Below are 14,539 nucleotides of genomic sequence, written 5' to 3' on the forward strand. Positions count from 1 at the left end.
TTTTTTATATTTGAGAATTTTAAGTCCGTTTAGGATTTTTAGAATTTCGAGTCAGTTAAGAAATTTTTTTCTTTTTATTAGGATTTTTTCTTAGAGTTTGGGTCTATATAAACATCTTATGAGGGGTAAGAAGTTTTTCGTTTAATAATATTTTAACAGTGTGGTTTATTTTCTATCTCCTTGTATTCTTTTGAATCAAAAAGTTTTAGAAGATTGATTTCCAACTATCGCAATCGATCAACAGAATCAATATTGCCCGCAGGATAGTTGTTATCCCGTCCGACAGCACTGTCGCAACAGGTAAGTTCCGACTGAGGAAGCCGAATACTGTGGATGCAACGTTCAGGACGTGATGATGATTGAGAGCTTACAGAGGCAAGTCGCAGAATTAATACAACATCTAACGATGTGAAATTTTGAAAATCGTGAGATTTGAGATCGTGAATCTGAGTCTACTTTTGAGAGCCCATATCACCATCATGCTACATATCGGGAACACCATGATAGAGAGGAGCCTTATGGATATGTCAGATTTCAGGTTGATCTGCCTGAATTTTCTAATGCGTTGCACACAAAGGGCTTCGTTGATTAGATCAACAAAGTGGAGCGGATTTTTGAATATAAGGAAGTTCCAGATCAGATGAAAGTGAAACTAATTACCATCAAACTCAAGGGTCGAGAATCAGCATGGTGGGAACAATTGCGACGTTCACAAGATCGACAGGGCAAGATCAAAATAACTTATAACTGGGAGAAGATGAAGATAATTGATCACTTCCTTCCTTTCGGCTACACTCAAGCTTTATTTCAACGACTTCACATATTGAGGCAGAGTGTGAGATCTATCGATGATTATACGAAGGAGTTTTGCTAGTTGATTGTCAAGAATGGTTTATTTGAGACAAAGGAGCAGATGGTGGCACAATACTTAAGGGGGTTGCACTAGCCATTGCAAGATGTCCTCAGTCTTCATTCATTGTGGACTTTTTCAAAAGCCTACCAACATGTATTGGCTGTTAAAAATAGCAGAATCAGAAACTAATGGTTAGAGACGACCAAAATAGCTGGTCAATTCGCCCTCAGGATTCACATCCTTTACAGCACCAACCACTACAGGTTAATTCTAAGACCCCTATCGGGTGGTATAGGCAACCTTCTCTTGCTAATCAAAAAGGGAAAAAATTTATTAATTGAGGAAGACATGGAAAATGAGAAGGAGACAATTGGTGAATCAGTGTATGATGATGATGAAGCTGACGAGGTGATATACGGTAATAGTCATGAGACCTTGGTCATTCGCAAGACATGTTGATTCCTACAATGGTATGATATTGTCCACTTTGGTCATAAACCCTCATGATTTTATTTTTGAGCATTACCCAAAATGTCTCATACTAATGGAGATATCTTCCATCTTATAAATTCATAATCTTCTCCATGTATTTCCAATATAGGACTTTGATTTTAATCCCAATAATTCTCCCCTCATATGAAAGTTCACCATGCTCCAACTGAGGTCACTCCTTTCCATTGTGTTTAGGCGTACGCCTTATGTGTACTACCTGAAGTATCACCTGCCTCAAAGATTATCATGGATTTTACCGGGAGCTCCCTACCATTATCCCCGTAGTCTGGGGCTTCCCTACTTCATTCGTTTTTTCCCTAAAGTTCCTTGTATGGCTCCACATATCGTAATTTAGAAATAACCTTGGCAAGACTTTAAAGTCGGATTATAATTATGAAGTAGTTGATATAAATACAAGTTGTAAATAAAAACTATCAGCATAAAATCAAGACAATGGCTATTTTCACTTTTATGCTTATACACAAAGTCGAAGATTATTATCAATATATCTTCTACATAAGTGACCATAGATGATACATAGAGCAATCACCATTGTGGTGTGTTATTTTGAGGTTTTTTTCATGAATCGTCTTCGTATTAAGATGAGGCTTCATGATGCAGGGAAGAACATATCATAGAGGTGCATTTGCAATCCACCTTGAGATCATAGCTTGACATTCTTTCGGTTTGTACTCTGGAGCTGTGTGACCAGCGCCCTACATTAAGAACACAAACAATCGATTTCTAACAATTTATTTTAACAAGTAACGAAATGAAATGCATCGTATTCATTTTCATCTCACCTTTATGGTTGCAAATGTCAAATTGTTAGAATATGACATTGTATACCTATCGCAGTTGCACGAAGAGCAATTAGAATAATCTCACAAAAGTTGAGTTTTATGTACAAACATTTGTTCTAAGTCTCACCCTGCAACTTGACCATCGACAAACCAAGACCTCCAATTCTCGACGATAGAAGAATTCAAAGACTTTATCCATTGTCTTGTCCCCAAAAAGGGTATCACCAAGTCATGATCACCACTAAGAAGGAAGAAGCTTTATGAATGACAAGAAGTTCTCTAACAAGCCAACAAATAAATTTTTGTATCGACTTAATCACCTGTAAACCAAAGCACGATAGCCTCTTTGCAAAAGGCTAAGATGATAGTCGATGTTACTGTCAAATCCGAATGTGTATGGTAAGTTAAAATTGCACCTTACCCATTCTTTAATTGTCCCCTTCGACAAAAAAGTGTGTTGTTCATGAAGCTTTCAACAACATGCTCTGTTTCTTTGTATTGCAAAATAAGTAAATGATTGAACCAAAGGGAAGAGCTCTAGTACCAGTTTGATGTCGAGGGCTTTCCTCACAGTATTAGTGTTAGCCCAATAGTATGACAAAACATAAGCATAATTCTGTGATCAGACAAAAGAAAACTGATAAAATTTGGGTGGCACAATGAAATCAGAGATCCATTCAGTTGAGTTCTTACTCGACAACTAAGGTCAGGAAATGGAGGTGGTTGAAGAAAATGCAAGTTCTGTTTCAAGTTTCTCTTATCAGAAGTCGCATGCATACGACGATGCAGGTGGTTGGGTTCATAGTCAGGAGCACATGCCATTTCCAAAATGTGACCCTCATTAATTTCTGAATAGAACTGGTCCATGAAGCTTGCCAATCAATACAAGTTGCAGAATGCTCATGACAAGGCAATGCATGAATAAACTCACATTGTCATATGTGTCAAGACACTTGGCACATTGCGAATTGGTGGGAGTTCGATAATCTTGTCCCACGCAGCTTCTTTGGGTCATCTAAAAGTTCAGAAAGTAAGGTGATATCAGAGATCATTTTGATACATACGATCCTAATTGATCGATTGACAGGACTAAGATTACCTCAAATAAGTCATCAGATATGATCCCCATGTTGTGAGCATAAGGTATCCTAGAATTCTTATCGACTTTTTCGCCTGTGAATGGATTGCCAATCAAGTAACCCTGAAAGTCATCGATAAGTAAAGATTTTTTTTCTTTCATATACTATTAAGTTCTTTGCTTTCATCGCCAGTGGCCCATCAATTCAAGCAATTTACCTGGAGGTTAAGTAGTGGTTCTTTCCCTTCATCAATACCTGGATTACAGTAAATGAAAATGGCATGTAAACTAACATAGCAAAGGGATTCTCACTTCACAATAGTTACATTAAAAGTAGATCGAGTTACCATCCAATATTCTTTTGGCCACCATAGGTACAATTTTTCCAGCATATGAATCCCCAGCAATGTAGAGGGGATTGGAGATGAACTGTGGGTGCTCAACAAGCCACTGTAAAAGTGAAAGGTTGCATCTTTAAGGCACTTACAGTAATTGCACCAGGAATATATGATCATTCCCACCTGTGTGAGAAACTTATAAGCCTGTTCAGACCAAGACGTATCGTTGGCATCATACCCTTCATCTTTTCTCAAGTATGAGAATCCAGAACCCAATGGTGAATCTACAAAGATCACGTTGGCTACCTGCATGTATGTTTTTACGCAGACAGGATCGAAAGCATGCATGATATTTCCTCCTCAATTACTGAACAAGAAGAAGAAGTCACCTTGGTCCAGGAATAGGGATTGTACACCAAGCTCGGCAAGCTCCCGTTGTACTCGGCTGTCACAAATTTCAGGGGGCCTGCGAGTGTATTTCTACTATGAAACAAGAGTAGTTAATCATAGCAAACAGGGAAATTTCACCCACCGATTTCGAAGACCAACCCGCTGAAGGCAGAGCACCTGGGGCCGCCGGTGATCCAGAGGAACAGAGGGTCCTCCGCCGGCTTGCTCTCCGACTCGATGAAGTAGTAGAACAACTCGCCACCGTTCTCCCTGTCCACCTCCACGTACCTGCATCAGTGAAAGCTGAGCTTCACGGAGATCACACAACAAACTTAAGCACAGGGCGGCAGCTAGCAACCGGACCCTGTCTCTAAGTAGAAGGGCAACGGGCCTCGGAATCCAGGCAAACGGGTGATCACTGAGGCCGACAGAGCAGAGGAGAAGAAACAGAGGAAGATGAGTGGAAAAAACAGGGGAGCGATCGCCAGCATCTTTTTCTTCATGGCTGATTGCATGGCCACAATCCCGGGGAAGAAGAAGTATCAGAATCCTATCGGAGAAATCTGCTAATTGTGCTCAAAATAATCCTATCACAACCTGTATGTTTAATCTGTTCAAAAAATATTCACATTTAATAACTATGATTTTATATTTATTATAATAGGATTTAATTGGTTCACCTAACATTCATATTATATCAATTATAAAATATAACTGCTACCATTTAAATTTATCCTATTCAAATTAGTATTCATATTGTAACATTTGTTATAATTCAAACTTATTATATTTAATAATATTTACATTATAATAATTATAAAAATTATAATTTAAATATGTTATTTCAATATATTTATATATAATATTATACATCGAACTTAATATTTCTTCTTTATATGGATTTAGTATCGGTCATAGAGTTTATTCGCTATGTATTTAATTTATAAATAAAAAAAGAAAAAACTAAATAATTAATAATAATAATAAAATAATATAAATCTTATTTAAATATAAATAAAAATATAATAGGGGTAATATTCAGGATGCATATTCCATATAAGTGGAATGAATATTTTTTTTGTGTGGCCAAAATTGTACATTGTACACACCTTTATTTTTGTTATTATTAAAATAATGTCCTTTTTAAAAGGAAATATGAAAAGAACCTCTTATTTTATTTTTCATTCTGAAAAATATTTTTATTTTAATATTATTATAATAATATTAATCAAAATTAACATAATATAATATAATATTACTTATACTAAAAAACTTTTTAACTTAATTAAAATCGCACCACTTTAATTTATAAAAAAAAATATTTCACCACTATTATAATACTTTTTATCAAAATTATTATACATTTAGTTTTAATTAAAATTGGGACCATTTAAACAAGAACAAGACTTGAAGAGATTGCAAAAAAGACTAAAAATTATATAAATAAGCTAAATAAAAAATTCAAAAAGATATTTATATATCATGTTTTTAGCATACGACGAAAACTATATAGATAAAACAGTAGATGAAACAAAATGAAAATATAATGAAATAAAATAGATCTATGAATAACTCTATATATAAATTAAAACTAACTATAATCCATAAGTGACTTACGACTTGAGGATTTATGCATACAGTTCAGTGATAGCAAAAGAAAATAGAACATGAATGTGTTCGTTTTCACTTTGCTCTGGAGATTTTCTTCCTAAACACCTCCACAATTGGTTAATTCTTCAATATCTCTAGTAATTGCATTCATCTAGTTTATCGACTAGCTTGAGTTATCTGGCCATTTTTGGCTTGACCAAATTGCTTGGCTCATTTGGATTGCTTGATTTGTCTAACTCGATTGGTTCTTTTAGTTTACTCGGATCAATTGGAATGGTTGCTTGGCCCGATTTGTTCGACTCACTCAGATAATTCACCCTTTTATTTGGCATGAGTACTAGTTTGAACGGTTTAATTAATTATATAGATTAAGATTGACTTCACATGCGATAGGATAGATGTCTATTGATCTATGAATAAATCTATAGAGATGAACTACTATTAATGAAGGTCATAAAAAGTGAAATTCACAATCTCAGCGGCCCCTTATAGTCGGCCCTACAACCATCTATGAGGAGGAGGGTATTGTTGGACTTTGTCAAGATTTGAACTCTTGTCCTCTTCTGCAAGTTTACTCCATCATAACTAACTCACCCCGGAGACTATCATATATTTCTAATGCTTAATTATTGTGTAATGATTTATACCATTTTTGCTCATCCGTAAATTTTCATATTTTCTTTTCCATTCATATGTCATAGTTTCAAATATTATATTTTGCCCCATAATTTGAAATTACGACACGTTTCTGAAATCTTCGTGCTTCGAGGATTGATGCGAGAAAAAGGTTTGAGGAGGGGTTTATGTGCAAATATGTGCCCTAGATATAATCCGGTGGTCGAATTCGTTCTTTTCCCTTTCTCGCGTCGTCTCATTCGATTCCTCCTCCTCCCTCTTCCTATATATCCCCCGATCTGCTCCCCTCCTATAAAAGGTTCATCTTCTTTGGATTTTCGCACAGATATGGCTTTCCCGCTGGAGTCCGCCTCTCTTCGATCACGCCTCGCTCGACAGACCTAGAATCTGCAGCAACGCGTATACGTTTGATGTCAAATTAGGTGATGTTGATGAGATCTTTGTTTTCCTTCGCTGTTTATTCGCGTGCTTTACTGTCATTCTTCGGGAATGCCCGCTATGTCGATGTATCTTACAGATCTTCCTTCTACTTCCGCAGGTTCGTGGTGATTCGGCCGGTGACATAGTCACGTGGAGCTAAATTAGTTGTCGATTCTGTTTTCACTGGAAATTTTGGTGGAGAAGAAAGAGAGGATCTTGCTTATGGAGCAAATCGTGTTATTTTGTCCAGTTTGGATATAACGAAGCGATTGTGGGAATTTTTGGATCAAATTAAGGATAAGGGATAATATATATACTCGGAAGGAAACATCTTGATTGTTTTTCTATAAGAGGCATATGGCCGAACAGGGCCTAGAGGGAAGCCAACCTGTTGACCTCTCCAAACATCCTTCTGGCATCGTTCCGACGCTTCAGTAAGCTCTTCTTCCTAGCATTATCGCTAAGTAAAATTTTGAACATAACTTAATGTGTGTAATGGTATATGAGAGGTTTTCGGTTTGCTGAAAGATGCGTTCATTAGACGGAAAGTGTTCCGATTGAGTTTATTAGAAATGCTAGAAATGGGATCTGTTGAAATGTTTGGCAGATAAAATCCAGAATTGGATGCTTGTAAACTGATGCATTTGCAATATGGGGTTTACAAGGAATTAATTTATGACATTAGGCACAGGAGAATTTGAAATAAGCTCTTCCCTTCTCAATTAGACTCTTTTTTTTCCCTAACGTCTTCAAATATTATTTCTTGTTAGACAAAAATTGTCTCCAGACCCTCTTGAAATATTATAGTCTCACTTAATGATCCATCTCCTTAGAATAAAGAACATATAATTGAGCCAAAGATCTAATCTTAGAAGAATCTCCTAGTGACTTGTGGATTACTTGAAAGCACTATCATTCACATTCATCCTAAAAGATGAAACTATAAGTGATTCGTTAAAATGCAAAATTACCTGCGTAATCTTTTGGTTGAAACTAAACAACGACAACTATAGCAACCCATATTGCTTAGAAAAATTTTAGAAGACAATCAATAGTACAAAAGGGACCAATAATTAATTTGTTCATTGTTGTGAGAAAAAGTCTACCATGCACAAATCCCAGTCCTTCACTATCGAACCAAACAAGTTGAGACCAAACACCACCATCACAACCATTATCAAGTTGTGTTTGTGCTAACTATTTTGGTCGGCTACATGGATCTTTTCCTTCAATTTAGCTTTATGCAAGATTGAAGTGGTGTTTGATTCCCTCTATCTCTTACACCTTCCATTATTTGATCTAAGTATTCTAACTATAAATCTATTGATTGCCTTTTGATACGTTTACACCTTCCATTAATTGAAATTGTGGTTTATAATATCGTCCTATATCAGTTGACATGAGTGTTCGTTTTGCCTACTGTTCGACACATGGAACTCTCCAAGATGAATGACAACCATTTGAGTTCATGCAAGGATGACGACCACAGTGCGGTATTTGCAAGACGAAGACTAGGCAAAGGGCTTCCATGTGGCACTATGAGTCAACAATTTCCACGAGGCAATGGCTTTCATGGGACTATGGCATTCTGCAAGGCAATGACTTTTACGAGATTATGAGTTCCATAAGACTTCTAAGAGGTTTTTGTTCTATTCAGTGTGGGCTTCCATGTGTACATAACTCCTCCACATAGTTGCCTATGGTTAGTGCTCCACACAGTTACCTATTGATACTTTGCATGACCACCATGTCTCGCTCCAGTCAAGGACCAAAGCCTCAGCTTCAAACAAAATTTTAAATCTTGATTCAAACAACAAAGAAATTGAAAAGATTAATCCAAAAAGCTCATTAGCTAGGAATAAAAGACCTCATTGTTAATATATTATAGTGACAACAAGTCCATCTTGCGCAGAATCTAGTCTTCTACTATATATATACACATTGAGACTACACCATGTTTCAATAATTGAACACCAATAGAGAGATTGAAATGAATGTTTCCCAAAAGGCTGAGTTTTTGCTTATTCATTTCAATGAGAATTCTATGGTAGAGTTATTTGACTCTAGATGTTCTACAAGTACGCTCCTAGTAAAGATAGTGTTAATTGAATGTGTGTGAGCTTGCATGCTTAAGTCTAAAAATGCAGAAGTCTATAACTAGAGTAGATTTGTATGACCTCAACCGTCAAAACACTCAAATTAACTATTTTCTTGTTATTAAACTCTTGCACAAGTGTGTCCAATCTTTATGTGTATGTCTATTTGCAACTCAAACTTGGTAGCATTCTAGTAATTTCTTATTTTATATGGAAAACACTGTTTGAAACTTTATGTCATGTTAAGAAGCATGATCTATAATTGAATTTTGAATGATATTGATTGGTATGAATAATCTCTCCTATGGTGTTTGTATTATCGTGCGGATGAGCATTGTATCGTGCCAACATTCAGATGTTTTGTAATGCATTAAGATAAGCCCAAGTAATATTTGTTACTTTTTAGATTTTGTGTTTTTATTTTTAAAAGTAAACAAGTCAAGTGGAAAGAAGATGCTTGAAGGAAAGCATGTATATTCATTTTGATATGCATTAAAGTAAAACATGAGTAAACATCATTTTTAATTCAACTATCTAATTGATATAGGTTGATTAAAAGTAGCAAAATCTAGGTGAGAGAGGATTACATAAGTAGAACTTATTTGAATTCATAATCATAGTTCATACATTTTTTAATGCATATTGAATCGATGCTTCAATGTGTGTAAGCGTGTCTAGCGTTGATACAACATGATGTTGAAACCATACTATTATGGTTTGGAATCAAAACTCTAGCAAGGAACAATATTTAAGCATTCTTTTGTTGAAAAGTGTATGGCTGTATAAAGCATTGGCAAGGTTCATGAAGGCCAAGCCATCGGCTTTAGATGGCTTTTGGAAAGCTGATTATATGATAGACTAATTTATGTACTAGATCTTTGTTTGTCGGAATTTTCATGTGGATGAATAATATCAAGTGGGGATTGCTAGCCATATTGATTTTATCTTTTATGTTGACTTGCCTTGAGAATTAAATTCTTTAGACAAATAACTTTATTAATCTAAGATCACACTCCCCTTTAATCTGGAGTAAGATACTTTCAATTTGTTACATAAAATAGTGAAATTTTCATAAACATAAAAAGGATAACACACACTTGCATGCCAACAAAAGAAAATGAGTTAATGAAGAACACAACTAAGAACCCCTTCGACTCCAGATCAGTGAAGTTTGGAAATAGCTGATGGTGCATGCAGGTGCCTCGAATCATGAGCAGAGGCTAATATTGGTAGTGCTTTCTTTCTCTTGAGGCGGGATCATCAGTAGGTGGTCAAGTCAGGTTGTGAGTAAAGCTTGGCAGTGGCAGGTTCTTGGTTTGTTATTGGTCAATTAACAAGCAAAGGCTTGTTGTGGTGGTGCTCATGTTCAGACAGTTGGATCAAGTTGCTAGCAGAGACTCGTGTGGATTGCTCACATTTGCTTCAGGTGCAGTGGTCAGCAGGTTGCTAAGTCAAGACGTGAGCAATGGCTAATATTGGCAGTTCTTGTGTTTGTGTAATTCATGATTGTCAGTTGGTGATCAGGTTTCTAGACGAGTCTAGATGTGGCAGTGCTTACATCTGTATGACGGTCGCAAGAAGAGTAGTGGTGGTACTCACATCCAGAAGGTTCTTGCAGTAACATTTCTTTTAATCTTCAAAGAGAGTCACTGCTCTCCGGTCCTTGGTACTTGGTGAGCATGCAGAGCTCATCTTATTGAAGGGAGAGAAGGATATCAATGGCAGGTGCAACACTAGTGTGCAAGCTCTGGTGCCAAAGGAGAATAGGGATTATTGCCCTGCTTGTAGGATGGTGGAAGAGGATACCAGAATTCACATGAAGCATTGGCTCATGTGTATGATCACTGATGTAGGTTATAGCAGCTTGCTGTCTGCAGTTTGGTTTGAGTGAAGAGAAATTTGTGTGCTACTGGTGGACATTGCACGTGAAGGTCGCAGGCAGAGGCTGTAGCTGTACTTGCTGCTGGTCAGTTGTGTAAATGGCTATGGAGATGGTTGGTTGTGCATGATAGGCATGTAGTTTTATGAAATTGCATCCTACTTTGGTTGTCATGTTGCTGCCCAATGCAGTTGGAGGAGACGCTGGCTTGCAGACATCATAGGGAAAGAGTAGCATTGCTGCTTGTTAGCTTGTGACAGTAACAATGAGAAAGGGAAGAAGAGCTATATTGCTTGCATGTTTGTTGGTTCATGACAGGAACAATGAGAAAAGGAAGAAGAGCTATATTGCTTGTGTGCGGGAAATAAAAGAGAGAAAACATGGATAAGGAGGGAAGGTGGCAGCCAACCCCCTTAGGATAATTTTCTTCTTTGGAAAATTGTAACACAAGAAAGGGACTCTAACGCCATGAAGAATTTGGGGAAAGGAAAAAAAATACTGTATTACATTCATTAAGGAAATAACTATACATGAGTATATATAGACTGATGATAAAATCCTAAATCTAACCCTATTAATCTAATACTTTTAATAATCTGTATCCCAATCTGATGTTAAGTGTGTTTCTTTGAAATTTAAAAAAGTATGTTGAAGGTTCTTGTTTGAGTTTTTAATTGCTCTCTGATGGGTGAGTTAATTGTCAATTTCTAGTCCCGTGTCCTTAGATGATCCTGAGATGGTTCTTTGATAGCTACTTTATCTTAATCATCTTTCTGTACCCTTAATGATTCTCAGAATTTTAGTGATCTTTCTCATCATCAGGAACATTGTTTCAACTGTTAACCTGGACTGCAAGTTGGATCTTAAAGCAATAGCTCTACAAGCTCGTAATGCTGAGTATAATCCGAAGGTATGATTTGATGTGGAAAATGAATGCCCTGTGAAGCAGGTGTTTTTCTTGATCCTCACAGAATATTCTACTCATTGATATACGAATCATTTCATTCTTTTATTCTCATAGACCATGATTCTAAAGCTATCATTACTAATTGTGAGAAACATCTACATTCAACTATTTCAGAACTTAATTATGAATGAATGAGGACTCTAGGATTATTGACCAACTTGACAACTGAACAATACAGAAAACAATCCAATCTTGTAGTATACTGGCATGATTATTTAATTTTTTAGCAACAAGCTGAATACAATTTTGCATACAATTATGTAAATATTGAGAACTAGGATATTCATATAACTCACACCATGGCTTGAAATCTAAAATTTGGTTTATTTGGTTTATGCACTCAGTGTATTGTCTAGAAGTCCTATCGTATTTTGTTATATATTGCTTTTATGTCTTTCTTGATTTCAAATTTCATAGTCTAGAGAATAAGTTGCATATATATAGGAGATTACTTGTACTGGAATTTTATAGCCAAATTTTTTCCTTATTCAAGCAAGTTCCTATCTATGATAAGAGGTTTAAACCTGATGAGTAAATTGGTATGCCTATGAAAGCATATGCTCCACTACGACAATTGATTTGCAACAGGTAGTTTAGGTTTTTATGGATTTTCTTTTCCTTTATGCAGCGTTTTGCTGCAGTAATTATGCGAATAAGAGAGCCAAAAACTACTGCATTGATATTTGCATCTGGAAAGATGGTAAATAATTTTTCTCGCATTGCTTGGATGTTCTAGATTCATTTTTCTTACTTAACATATTCTATTGTCTTCTTTGAAATGGGAAAAACCTATAATTTGGGTGTATTTCTCATGAGTACTTTCTGCTGCTTTCCATCTCTGGTGTGCTTTATTTCCCAAAATTTGCACAGCTATCCCTTCCAGAATTTCAATACCTCTAAATTTAACAAACTTCGATAAATACCCTCGTTATATTGTGGATTCAGCTAGAGAAATTTAAAGAAAAGCCGTCCAATTTGAATTTCCAATGTATTGCTCAAAGAATTTGGTATGTAGGTTTACGAATGCTAGGGAGAAATTCATTATCTTTGCAACTTTGGCAGACTGCCAAAATTTTTTGCCTGGTATGAAGGTTATGTTGATCCTAGTACATGTATTCTTCTTTATGTAATTTTTGAAGCTTGATTATGCAATACATATTTCTTTTGTATTATCTGATGTCATAATTCTGCTAGTGTAAGCCAAGTTAGTTCTGATTTGAACAGTGTAGAATTACAGTTCACATGTTGGTACGGAGTGGCTGAAACTTAAACCATGAATGAAAGCATTTGTAATATTCCATTCCCGTTTTACTTATTTACGGTCATCTGAAAGATAGCAGTGTACTAGCCTTTTTTTTTTCTTTTACATATGTCAATAAACATGCAGGCTTTTATGTCATTAAGTTATATGGTCAAGCTACGGAATCAGGTTGCTACTGTATAATTACATTTTGTTTAATATAGCTCACATTACATTATTCTTCAGTGGCCTACTGATGTATTATCTCTGTCGTTCAAGAAAATATATTATTGCAGTGATTCCAGAAGTATAAAATCTTGAGTTGCTTTATACAATATAGTCAAGCAGTGTTGCCTTCCATTTGTGAAACATTGACAATTGGGTTGTTTGTGACCCACTGACTCTCAAGATCTATAAAACTTGGTAGGTATGTACTGGAGCAAAAAGCGAGCAGCAATCGAAACTTGCAGCAAGAAAGGTCTGTTCAATTCAGTTGTGAATGCATTTAATCATAAGTGGCCTATGACCAGTGATCGCAGAGTTTTATGATATATAGTATATGTGTCCGCATTTGAACTTGGGAATACTAACTTTGTCCATTTTCTTTTCAGTATGCTAGAATAATTCAGAAGCTTGGCTTTCCTGCCAAGTTCAAGGTGACTGTCCTTTTCTTTTTCCTTTATGGGTACCTACTTTGAGGTTATTTTGTTGTTTTTAATCACTTCGATATTTTAATATCATAAATAGGATTTTAAGATTCAGAATATTGTGGGTTCTTGTGATGTCAAATTCCCAATCAGGCTAGAAGGCCTCGCATATTCTCATGGTGCCTTTTGCAGTGTAAGTAAATGATATATCTCAGTCCATTGACCTTAACTATGTACTGCAACTTTGCCACTAATGCATAGTTGCCTTAGACCACTCTTTTATATTTGAAAACTCCTATGCATCTCTTTCTAGTTGGAGGATATATTTTCATTGACAACCAGGTTACTCTTTGGAATCCTGCATTGGCATTTTCAGTGTATTTACTTGTAACCTTATACCTTTCCTAGTGTTTTCAATATGTTCATTGCAATTGTTTCAAACAGTATGAGCCAGAGCTCTTTCCTGGTCTGATCTACCGAATGAAGCAACCAAAAATTGTTCTTCTGATATTCGTATCAGGAAAAATTGTTATTACTGGAGCTAAGGTATGGATTTCTGTGACCCACAGATCCAATTCAGCCGGCACTAATTTGGTATTTTATTGTAGGTGAGAGAGGAGACATACACAGCATTTGAAAACATATATCCAGTTCTAACAGAGTTCAGGAAAAACCAGCAATGGTACACAAAAGGATCTCAATAGTTGTGTCATTCTTCATTTATGATATAACCGCCTTATAAACGTCGTTAAATATGTTTTTGTGGAACAGAGGCCGATGCCATCAGATTGGTTGGTGCTAATGCTAGTGAGTCGAGAAAAACTTCGGTACTTGCTGTTTACATGTACTATGTAGTGTTCAAGATTTGCCTAGCATGATGTAAACGTAAAATTCTAATAGTAAGCAGCTTGTTCCAACTATGATATAAGAAGATTTTGCCGCGTATGTTTTTATTTGCTATTGAGTTGTAAGAGCAATTCTGTTCCCAACTACTTATCCAAGACATTCGTAACAAATAATAATCACCAACCATTTTTGTGCCTGTTTTGTTTCTTTCTGTGATCATGGATTAACCATGGTCATCTTTAT

General features: G+C 35.9%; 2 protein-coding genes across 2 annotated transcripts; one reads left to right on the forward strand and one right to left on the reverse strand.

Annotated features, from left to right (window-relative positions):
• Window positions 1–1,717: 1,717 nt before the first annotated feature.
• Window positions 1,718–4,540, reverse strand: LOC141831778 (serine carboxypeptidase-like 18). Its single transcript, XM_074719184.1, has 14 exons — window positions 4,318–4,540; window positions 4,097–4,242; window positions 3,954–4,030; window positions 3,748–3,870; window positions 3,574–3,676; window positions 3,445–3,482; window positions 3,248–3,349; window positions 3,080–3,163; window positions 2,842–3,006; window positions 2,693–2,764; window positions 2,469–2,587; window positions 2,276–2,389; window positions 2,149–2,194; window positions 1,718–2,061 (listed from the first exon to the last, which is right to left on the reverse strand). Exons 1-14 carry the CDS (start codon window positions 4,467–4,469, stop codon window positions 1,978–1,980), a joined length of 1,425 nt encoding a protein of 474 aa, XP_074575285.1. The 5' UTR covers window positions 4,470–4,540; the 3' UTR covers window positions 1,718–1,977.
• A 1,896-nt stretch (window positions 4,541–6,436) lies between these two features.
• Window positions 6,437–14,410, forward strand: LOC141831704 (TATA-box-binding protein). Its single transcript, XM_074719112.1, has 10 exons — window positions 6,437–6,623; window positions 6,740–7,055; window positions 11,419–11,506; window positions 12,192–12,263; window positions 13,231–13,281; window positions 13,415–13,459; window positions 13,551–13,643; window positions 13,895–13,996; window positions 14,059–14,132; window positions 14,222–14,410. Coding segments are annotated over exons 2-10 (603 nt in total). The 5' UTR covers window positions 6,437–6,623; window positions 6,740–6,978; the 3' UTR covers window positions 14,223–14,410.
• Window positions 14,411–14,539: the final 129 nt, after the last annotated feature.

The sequence above is a fragment of the Curcuma longa genome, chromosome 7 (genome assembly GCF_044706935.1).
Source record: "Curcuma longa cultivar G26 ecotype Majalengka, Jawa Barat chromosome 7, ITB_CL_G26_1.1, whole genome shotgun sequence".
Lineage (NCBI taxonomy): Eukaryota > Viridiplantae > Streptophyta > Magnoliopsida > Zingiberales > Zingiberaceae > Curcuma > Curcuma longa.

Coding starts and splice junctions, on each gene's coding strand:
- LOC141831778 (XM_074719184.1), bottom strand. CDS start 4,469: ATGCAATCAGCCATGAAGAAAAAGATGCTGGCGATCGCTCCCCTGTTT. Junction 4,031..4,096: donor CGGGTTGGTCTTCGAAATCG/GTGGGTGAAATT, acceptor ATACACTCGCAG/GCCCCCTGAAATTTGTGACA. Junction 3,007..3,079: donor GTCTTGACACATATGACAAT/GTGAGTTTATTC, acceptor TTCATGGACCAG/TTCTATTCAGAAATTAATGA.
- LOC141831704 (XM_074719112.1), top strand. CDS start 6,979: ATGGCCGAACAGGGCCTAGAGGGAAGCCAACCTGTTGACCTCTCCAAA. Junction 7,056..11,418: donor GGCATCGTTCCGACGCTTCA/GTAAGCTCTTCT, acceptor TCTCATCATCAG/GAACATTGTTTCAACTGTTA. Junction 13,997..14,058: donor TTGTTATTACTGGAGCTAAG/GTATGGATTTCT, acceptor ATTTTATTGTAG/GTGAGAGAGGAGACATACAC.